General features: G+C 36.8%; 2 protein-coding genes and 1 long non-coding RNA gene across 5 annotated transcripts in view; 1 reads left to right on the top strand and 2 right to left on the bottom strand.

The window, feature by feature from the left end:
- Positions 878 to 4,984, bottom strand: LOC104790063. Of its 2 annotated transcripts, XR_768616.2 has the most exons (6): positions 4,697 to 4,984; positions 4,423 to 4,555; positions 4,307 to 4,319; positions 4,175 to 4,223; positions 3,935 to 4,078; positions 878 to 1,163 (listed from the first exon to the last, which is right to left on the bottom strand). It is a non-coding gene; the product is annotated as an uncharacterized LOC104790063 (long non-coding RNA). The 2 variants fall into 2 exon arrangements; XR_768615.2 differs by lacking the exon at positions 878 to 1,163 and having other exon boundaries at positions 3,853 to 4,078.
- On the bottom strand, positions 6,655 to 7,140 carry LOC104793845 (E3 ubiquitin-protein ligase RING1-like). Its single transcript, XM_010520268.1, has one exon. It carries the CDS (start codon positions 7,138 to 7,140, stop codon positions 6,655 to 6,657), a length of 486 nt encoding a protein of 161 aa, XP_010518570.1.
- LOC104790062 (protein PHYTOCHROME KINASE SUBSTRATE 1-like) overlaps positions 9,811 to 10,539 on the top strand; it is a 2,249-nt gene continuing 1,520 nt past the window's right edge. Inside the window, exon 1 of one of the 2 annotated variants that reach the window (XM_019246603.1) lies at positions 9,811 to 10,158. In XM_019246603.1, coding sequence (XP_019102148.1) covers positions 10,008 to 10,158 — 151 coding nt within the window. In that variant the 5' untranslated portion in view covers positions 9,811 to 10,007. Of the gene's footprint in view, positions 10,352 to 10,539 lie in introns of both variants that reach the window. The other variant, XM_010515760.2, reaches the window with a different exon arrangement.

Raw genomic sequence — 10,539 nt, 5'->3', positions numbered from 1 at the left:
TGTATCTATCAGATCATAGCACACAATATCATTAAAACATACATGACTAGGATAAGAAAAATGAACAAAAACAGCCAAACTGTAGACATTTTCATCACTGGGAAATCCCAAACAAACAAGGGCATACAACAATAACAAGAAGACAACCAACACAGCTGATAATGCAAAAGAGACAAAAACCGAGAAAGTAACTAACAGCAAGATGGTTTCATCAATACATGATGCAAAGGGTAACCCAATATTTTAAATTGGATTAAGGAATCACAGTGAGACAATGCACTCTATATCCAAACATGCAAACCTTTATCGCTGCACACAACTTCCTATCTTTCCATAAGGCAAATGGATCACATCAAGAAAAGCCTGACAGATTTCAGACATAAGCTTCTCTAAGAATGAAATATGAACCAACACAGACAACACTTATTGTACTAATCATTCTACACTAGTCAGCGAATACATAGTTTGCTTTTTCAACAATGTGTACACCAAATATAATTTAATCAAAATAAAGATGTCAAGCACAACCAGCTATACGATCTTCCAGAATAATCTGAATTATCACATAGTCACTTACACGGTAACACGGCTACACTTAGAGAAAACACACAAAAAAAAGAAACTATAGTAACAATCACACGGCATGTAAATAAATGATTTTCTAATCAAGCTTGGTTGTCACAATTAAATATATGCAAGTTGTATACAGGAAACAAGATCCTACCAAGACAAACAATTGTAGACATGTCATCACTGGGAAAACCCAAACAAACAAGGGTGTATACAACAATAACAAGACAACCAACAAACACAGCTTAAAAATGCAAAAGAGATTTCAGATATAAGCTTCCCTAAGAATCAAATATGAACCAACACAGACAAAAAACACTCATTGTAATAATCATTCCACACTAGTTAGAGAAAAAATAGTTTGCTCTTTCAACAATGTAAACATCATATATAAATTAATCAAAATAGAAATGACAACCCCAACCAGCTATACGATCTTCAAAAATAAAATTCGAGTCACCTAGTCATCTACATGGTAACACGGCTACACTTGAAGAAAACAGACAAAAGCCCCGACAACTGCATGCAAACTGCAAAGGGAGCTAAAGAATAACCTGAAACTCTTATGACGATCTTCAGAAACCCGAGAACAACTGCATGCGAAGAAAGATAAAAAGGCGATGTTAGAAGACCTATGTAAGTTTGTTTGCTACTTGTCGAGAATGGGTACACACGGTAATGAATTTTATAAACAACAGAAAATATTAAACTTAAGAAATAGAAATTCACATACCTGATTTTCAGACGTAGAATATCAAGAAATTCACATACCTCAGTTTAGATGTAAGCGTGATCACGCATGGATGTCATACTTCTGCAACCCAAGCAGTTTAAAGATTTGGGACTGCTTCATTTGCTAATAAGAGATCACGACCAGGAACAATCAAAGAGGTAATTTAGATTACCTCAACAACCGAGGCATTTGCTTTTAGCACCAGGTGACAAGGAACCTGAATGCATTATAGAGACAGGGACAACCAAACCGATAGGGACAAGGACAAGGAGAGAGGTAATTTAAATTACCTCAGCCAAACCGAGGCATTTGTTTTCTTTGCTCAGGTGACTAGAAACCCGAATACATTAAGGGACAGGGGCAATTAAACCGATAGGGACAGGGACAAGCAGAGAGGTAATTTAAATTACCTCAGCCAAACCGAGGCATTTGTTTTCTTTGCTCAGGTGACGAGAAACCCGTATGTATTCAAAGGGACAGGGACAATCATACCGATAGGGACAGGCGACTAGGAACCAGATACATTCAAGGGACAGGGACAAGCAGAGAGGTAATTTATATTACCTCAAATAAACCGAGGCATTTGTTTCTTTGCTCAGGTGACTAGAAACCCGAATACATTCAAGGGACAGGGGCAATTAAACCGATAGGACAGGGACAGGCAGAGAGGTAATTTNAATTTAAATTACCTCAGCCAAACCGAGGCATTTGTTTTCTTTGCTCAGGTGACGAGAAACCCGTATGCATTCAATGGACAGGGACAATCATACCGATAGGGACAGGGACAAGCTGAGAGATAATTTAAAATTACCTCAGCTAAACCGAGGCATTTGTTTCTTTGCTCAGGCGACTAGGAACCTGATACATTCAAGGGACAGGGACAAGCAGAGAGGTAATTTAAATTACCTCAAATAAGCGAGGCATTTGTTTCTTTGCTCAGGTGACTAGGAGCCCGAATACATTCAAGGGACAGGGACAATTAAACCCATAGGGACAGGGACAAGCAAAGAGGTAATTTAAATTACCTCAGCCAAACCGAGGCATTTGTTTTCTTTGCTCAGGTGACGAGAAACCCGTATGCATTCAATGGACAGGGACAATCATACCGATAGGGACAGGGACAAGCTGAGAGATAATTTAAAATTACCTCAGCTAAACCGAGGCATTTGTTTCTTTGCTCAGGCGACTAGGAACCTGATACATTCAAGGGACAGGGACAAGCAGAGAGGTAATTTAAATTACCTCAAATAAGCGAGGCATTTGTTTCTTTGCTCAGGTGACTAGGAGCCCGAATACATTCAAGGGACAGGGACAATTAAACCCATAGGGACAGGGACAAGCAAAGAGGTAATTTAAATTACCTCAGCCAAACCGAGGCATTTGTTTTCTTTGCTCAGGTGACGAGAAACCCGTATGCATTCAATGGACAGGGACAATCATACCGATAGGGACAGGGACAAGCTGAGAGATAATTTAAAATTACCTCAGCTAAACCGAGGCATTTGTTTCTTTGCTCAGGCGACTAGGAACCTGATACATTCAAGGGACAGGGACAAGCAGAGAGGTAATTTAAATTACCTCAAATAAGCGAGGCATTTGTTTCTTTGCTCAGGTGACTAGGAGCCCGAATACATTCAAGGGACAGGGACAATTAAACCCATAGGGACAGGGACAAGCAAAGAGGTAATTTAAATTACCTCAGCCAAACCGAGGCATTTGTTTTCTTTGCTCAGGTGACGAGAAACCCGTATGCATTCAATGGACAGGGACAATCATACCGATAGGGACAGGGACAAGCTGAGAGATAATTTAAAATTACCTCAGCTAAACCGAGGCATTTGTTTCTTTGCTCAGGCGACTAGGAACCTGATACATTCAAGGGACAGGGGCAAGCAGAGAGGTAATTTAAATTACCTCAAATAAACCGAGGCATTTGTTTCTTTGCTCAGGTGACTAGAAACCCGAATACATTCAAGGGACATTTACAATTTAACCGATAGGGACAGGGACAAGCAGAGAGGTAATTTAAATTACCTCAGCCAAACCGAGGCATTTGTTTCTTTGCTCAGTGACTAGGAACCCATAGGAACCCATATGCATTCCAGAGACAGTAGGGACAGGGTCAAGCAAAGAGGTAATTTATATTACCTCAGCCAAACCGAGGCATTTGTATTTTCAGGTGACTAGGAACCCCCATGCATTCAAGGGACAGGGACAAGTAGAGAGGTAATTTAAATTACCTCAGCCAAACCGAGGCATTTGTAGTTTTTGCTCAGGTGACTAGGGACAAGGACAAGCAGAGACAAGACAAAGAGTATTGCATACCAATACATATGAATTGTAGTTATGACTAGCTAGCTCATCATATGAGTGAACGTGAGACTAGTTAATTGGCAAGCAATCAAAAACGTACGATAGACAAGATAAAACCAAACCTATAAGGAACACAGAAACACACAAAACTATAGGCAGAGTAAACGATTTTGAAACCCAATAGACGTAAAATTGAAAACCAATAACCGAAAATACTAAAATCAAAGAAAGTAAGATTTTTGTTTTAAAACCATAATTATAACCTAACGCCACAGAAACAATGTAGGAGTATTGAGTAGCATCAAAGTCAAACCATACCTTTCGATAACCATTAGGCTTCCCAATAGCTTTTGTCCTGATTTCCAGTAACGAGATTATCTGATATCGAAGCTGAAGCTAACGCCCCTCCACGGAATCCAAAATTTTCACTGGCTGACTCCAAATCATGAAACTTTGAAGTGGCTGTTTCCACAGATTGCTTAAGATAAGTTTCTCAATCGAAAACTAAGAAGTGGACTTTATTTGTGCATTAAACATAAAAAGATCGCCACAACTTACTGTATCTTTTTCCCAACAAAACCAAATCATCTCTGGGAAACGCCTGATCCTGAAAACCAAAACCAGTTAAAATATTTCCAAATTAGGACTTAATCATGAGGTAAAAAGTAATCACAGTGGAGCTATACTCACCATCATCCACAACCTTGACAGAGCACGAAACAACACAACGAAGATAGAAGAAACCTCAATATATAGAGATCAATCAGAAGAAATCGAAGTACAAGGGGAGAATTTGATTTTTGGACCTTGGTCGCACCAGCATCGAGACTGTTGAACCACGGGTTCCTAATAATTCCAGAACGCATGGAGTGATGAACACCCTCGGGCAAAGGCTTGATCAACTTCATCCCCCGAATGAAACACGGAGAAACAAAAACCCTAAAACCCAAAATTTTCAAGAAGCAATTCCGGCGGATATCAATTATTGGAGATTGCGAAGCTATTTATCGCGATTAGACCCACACAANAAAAAAAAAAAAAAAAAAAAAAAAACCCTAACGACAATCAAATCGAACTTACCTAGAGATGGCGATTTCATGGGAACTGGGAAGTGGTTGATCGTCGCTAAAGGATGAAAAGAACAAAACAGAGTCAGTCAATACAATCGAAATTGAAAACCCTAAAACGGGAAAAAATCAAAAAAGGCAAAGAAAGATCTAGAAACTCATATAAAAATAAGCGAAGAGAACTTATCAAGAGACTGTGGATCTCTCCTCGCAAGAGATTGATTGATTCTTCTCTTGAACTTGATTTCGTCGGGAGTGAATCAACAAATCGCCTCTCTCAAGGAAGAAGACGATGAGAGCAGAGAGAACTTTAATTTAATTAGATTTACCAAGGGAGCGTCGGGTCGGGTCGGGTGTTAAAATAATACTCTCTCTCTCTCTCTCTCTCTCTCTCTAAGCCTTTAAAACGGTGCCGTTTGGTTGTTTATCGTACGTACCATATACAATATAGCCGTTGGAAAATATTGAGATTCGGAATTGGAAAATAACCGTTGTAAAAGCCTCACAGAAGTTAAATAAAAATACTCAAAAGTTCTTTTTTGTATATTGCACAGTTGGCTTTTTTTTACAACGGTTATTTTCCAATATGCTTGAACCCATTGCAATTGTGACCCAAAAAGGAAAGATAAATGATTTGCTTGTCATTTAAGATCACAAATAAAAACATATGACATTGTAGTTTTTGTCAAGTACTCACAGTCACAGTGTAAATGCTCAAAGAGTGATCCGTTTGGAGCATATTCAAATATCAAGATCCCGGTGAAAGGTTCCTTTTCCTCACAGTTCGCGAGCAGGTTTTACAAAATTCTTGTTAAATTGGGTCAATCAACACCACCCATGTCTCCACCTTCACCGATTAAATCTCCGTCGTCGACGCCGGTTTGAATTATATCATCAGCCATAACACCGCATCGTTGGCAGTAGAAGAACCCGTCGTCTCCTTCGTCAAAGGCTTCGTTGTCGCGATCCTTGCAGATCATTGTAGTCATTGTAATTGAAAGGACTTAGAAAGAGAAAAAAAGGAAGAAACTTTGCGAGGGATAAAGGAAACCCTAAATTAGATTAGATTGATGAAGGAGAAGACGAAGATTTGTGTTCAAAAAAGTTTTGCGGCGAAACTTGGCTTCGGGCGTTTAGGATTTGGCGGCGGAGGAGCAGGTAATTAGGGGTTTTGATATTGGTAATATTGCAAAAATGGCCCTCAAATTTTCTCTGTTTTAAAAATGTACCCTTTACCAGCAAAATCCTGAAGCAGAGTCCGTCCTTAACTGGGCATTAACAGAATTTAGACTTTTAGGCTGAATGGTTATTTTGTTGCATGTCCTATTGGGATGTGGTGATGGCATCCATGGATCCTGTCAGGTTCTCACGGCGCAATCTCCATTACCCTATCAGCCTTAATTAATGTTGCATAATGTGAGTGGAAGTTGACAAAGTTGTAAGCATGACATGACCTTTTTTCCTTTTTTTTTTTTTTTTTTTTAAGTTTATGATGGGGAAATGTTTTGTTTGATTGATTAAGGAAGTTGCTACCAAGTATTCAACATGAGAAAGAGGCATATTTATTGACTACAAAAATCGATGATTGGCCGCATGTACTTGATTTGAGTAAAGATGATTCACATGTTCTTAGATTAGTGAATCAGAAACATTTTTGTGTCCGGTTGCTTTGAATATTTCTCACTATTTGTGTAACCTTCTTTCATTGTAGAGTCCTCTCCTATATAGTATCTTGTTAGCATTTGCTTACTGCGAGTTTGTCTCAAAACCATCACTTTAGACAATAATTTTGAAGGGATTATACAATCCTCAATTATGGATTTATTCCAATAGATCCTAACCATGCTTAAAATGAAACGAAAAAATCACTTCTCCACTAAGAAATAAAACAAAACACACCAAAAAAAAAAACCAAAAAAAAGTTGAAAAGATCATTACTCTATTAGTCATTCGTTTCAATCAGAATTATAATTAATAGTCAATAAAATCTTCATCAACAACAACATCAAGTACGCTAGTACCAACGTTCTTCACCACTTCTTCTTCACCTTCAAGAGGCATCTTGTATCTACACTGAGGACACGAGGCGTGAATCTTCAACCACTTCTTCACACACTCCAAGTGATACTTGTGTTTACATGGCAACTCCGCAGCCACCTCACCTTTACCCCATTCCTCCAAACATATCACACACTCTCCTTTCTCCACGACCGCTACACTTGGCAACATCTCTATCGTCCATCTCGACGCCGGCGGTCTCCCGTTTTCAATGTCACGGAAGCGACGAGATCCATATCCTCCCGTTATAACTGTAAATGCTGCAACTTCACCGAAGAAATCCTCTTGGTCGCTGCCGATTTGGAGTAAATCATCAGCCATAAGACCGCATCGTCGGCAGTAGATAAACCCGTCGTCTCCTTCGTCAAAGGCGTCGTTTTCGCACTCGTTACAGATCATCGTCGTATCTATCTCGTACTTGTAATAATGTTAGAAAGAAAGGGAAGAAACTTTGTGAGCGTGAAAAGAAACCCTAGACCAGGTAGGTGAAGAAACAAGTAGACGAAGAGGGTGAATGAGGAAAAATATTATAATTAGGGGTTTAAATATGGGGAAATTGCAAAAATATATAATGTAAACCATGGAGGGGTTGGTAGAGATTTCCATATATTCTCCAATTCTCTCTATATTGCTTATTTCATATGTAGTAGTATGTTTTATGGTGAGGATCAATTTTCCATTTATTGGATGACGTATTTGGAAATTGACGAATAACGTAAAAATAGTCAATGCCAATTAATAAATAAAGCAATTTTGGATTCCAAATTCCCGATATACGTATATATTTTGTTGATTGATCACTCCCTTTATCATAACAAAAACTTTGTCTTTCACACTTCAACAAACCTTCAGATTACATTAATGGACATACATACATAACTTTGACACCTCATACGATAAGATTGTTGGAATAGATTGTGATGAGAACAAAAGTGATAACGTGGACATGAAGGTTCAAGGTTGAGCGTTGGTTCGTTCACTTTGATAAAAAAAAGTTGAGTATTTTATTTTCTTTTTATAATTGCAAGTAAAGTTAGTTTGTGTCGTCGTATCTATAAATGGCAATTCACCATTTCTTAGCAGTAAAAATCATGATTGATTCCATTTTCATCGCTGATTTGATTTCCTATAAATCTGATAAGCAAAACAAAAATCTAATCTCAACTCGCCACCATTAAGAAATTAAAGGATATCACATAAATAGATTGGTGATCATAACGTACGTGTTGATACGTATAATTATTTTTGATATTGGTAAGTGGTTGCTACTTGTAAATCTTTTTTAACCCAATGGTAAAAAGAAATTGCTAATCACATACAATATAATGATCATTTTTTGGTAGTTTTTTTTTCTCTTCTGTTGGACAAAAAAGGTTGAGAACGAGAATCAAGCACGTATGCTGTAGGGTCGAGCTTAAAATGCTACCATTCATATGTCGACTATTACAACTAATACGCATATTTAATAAATTCCATTACACAATTTCCTTGATTGACAGATACATGGATTTTATGTTTGAGTTTATTTAATTCTCCTTATGTATTTGACGAATATAATACACATTACAATTATTTGATATAATGATATGTATTATATCACACAAGATACGACGAGCCTATGAATTTTCTAATATTTATGCACCTAAATTATAGAGTGTACGTCAAATCATTACATGAAATATTAATATATTTAACAGAAGTAACCCAACTCGATGGTCTTTGTCAATATCTCCCCATGCAACAAAATACGTACATCCCTCGTGCTTCCAATTTTTTGTATTTTTGTTCCTCGAGTGAAAGTACTAGTCAAGTATTTTCTTTTAATTATGCGCATTTACTTCTTCTTCGTCATTAATTTGTCAATCGTATGATGGATTAATAAGTTTATATCTTTATACAATGTATTATTTTTATTTCAAATTTTCAAAACATGCTAAATTGCTAATCAGATCACTTTTGGCTTAATTAAGACAGCCCTTTAACAAACACACACAAAAAGAAATGACGAACTTTTGGTTTTAAGAGCAACGTATTGAAGGACTGGGACATGAATTGCCGTGCTCACACTTATGGAGGCCTAGGGCAAATTTTTTGACTTTTGTATATTTATTAGTAAATTATTTTAATGTTAAACAAAAATGAAATGCTAATAACAAAACCAATAATATGAAAATAAAACTAAAATCATTTTTTTTAACTCACAATGTTCTATAGTAATTACTAATTATCCACATGTACTACTTTTAGTTATTCTTTGTTTAAATACTTTTATTTACTTATGTTGTTATATATTACTATATTAGCAAGGAATTTATTTTCAAGATAAAGAAAATCTTAATAAATCTTAAAGTATTTAAAAATATATAATTTCTAGCGAAAAGTTTCCATTAATAAAACGATAAAATACAATATATTAAGTTAAACTAAATATAAGCTTATATATTTTTTATATAAAATGTGGCCTAAAATTTTAATATTTTTTATGGTGGCTCGGGGCATATGCCCTTTTTGCCCAAAGGTAAGCACGGCTCTACGCAAATTAGGCCGGTGCATAAGATATCGTGTTAATAAACTGAATTATATATCGTGCTAGAAAAGAAGTTATAGGAGAAACATAAAATACACTGTAATGCTGTTTAAATCGGCGTCATAATCGTGGTTTTATATGTCGTACGTGCATATAAAACGTAGTGTTTATAAAAGCTTTATGAAGCCTCTTTAGTTGCTAATTCTAGTCTCTTTATAAACAGTAGTGTTAGTTGCTAATTCTAGTCGTTTATAAACAGTACTGTTTATAAAAGCTTTATGAAGCCTCTTTAACCAAAAAAAAAGAGAGCCTAAAGGATAGACCAGAATTTAAGAGATCCAATTGCAAGATGAGTAGTAGTACTAGTTCATATGTATTGATTAAGTCTCAATCGTACTAATACCATGTCATTTTTGCCACTTTAATTCCTTTATTTAGTGGTCGCGGTGTAACATTATAATTCCATTGATTGACAAAGATTCATCATCCAACATTTTTTATCCAAATATATATATATATATATATATATATCAGTTCACACACAACTGGCCAAATAACTCTCAATGTGGAACCCTCTCACATTGATCAGATCAGAACACTTTAGCTTCAGAGAAAGAAAAGAAAACAGCTATCAAACATTTCGTCTTTGTTTCTCTATTTATACCCTAATTCCACATATCCACAAGCAAGAAAAAAGAAAAAGAAACATTAAGCCACCACAAAGTTATTTTTTTTTTTAATGGTGACATTTACATCATCTTCTTCAACTCCAAAGACATCTTTTGATTTCATGAAGAATAACAACAGTACTCACAGTCTCTATGTTCCTTTCTCTTCTCCTCCTCCTCCTCCTTCTTCTTCTGTTTCCTCTTACTTGAGCATCAAGGAAGATGCTGTTGTCACAACCAAGAAGCTCATGGAACCCAGCAAAACCCTAAGCGTGAGCATGAAACCAAAAGAAGAGGAGCTTGGTGATGAGAAGAAAATTTCGAAGAAAGCTTCTGAAGAACCAGAGATTGGTGTGTTTGGAGCTGAGAAGTACTTCAATGGAGACATGGATTCAGACCAAGGCTCTAGTGTTCTGTCTCTGTCTCTGACAAACCCTGAAGTTGAGAGAACCATCATCGTCGATTCAAAGCAGAGCGCGAAGAAATCTACAGGAACTCCGAGTGTCCGGTCTGAATCAAGCTGGAATAGTCAGAGCGTGCTGCTTCAGAACAAATTGGTGAATAGCTGCAACAGTTCCTTGCAGGAGAAGAACAACAACAACA

This window comes from Camelina sativa, chromosome 6 (assembly GCF_000633955.1).
Source record: "Camelina sativa cultivar DH55 chromosome 6, Cs, whole genome shotgun sequence".
NCBI lineage: Eukaryota > Viridiplantae > Streptophyta > Magnoliopsida > Brassicales > Brassicaceae > Camelina > Camelina sativa.
Note: the sequence above shows the minus strand (reverse complement) of the source record. Positions and strands in the feature narration are given on the sequence as shown.

Excerpts from the sequence above, each read along its gene's own strand:
- LOC104793845 (XM_010520268.1), bottom strand. The coding sequence starts at position 7,140 with ATGATCTGTAACGAGTGCGAAAACGACGCCTTTGACGAAGGAGACGAC.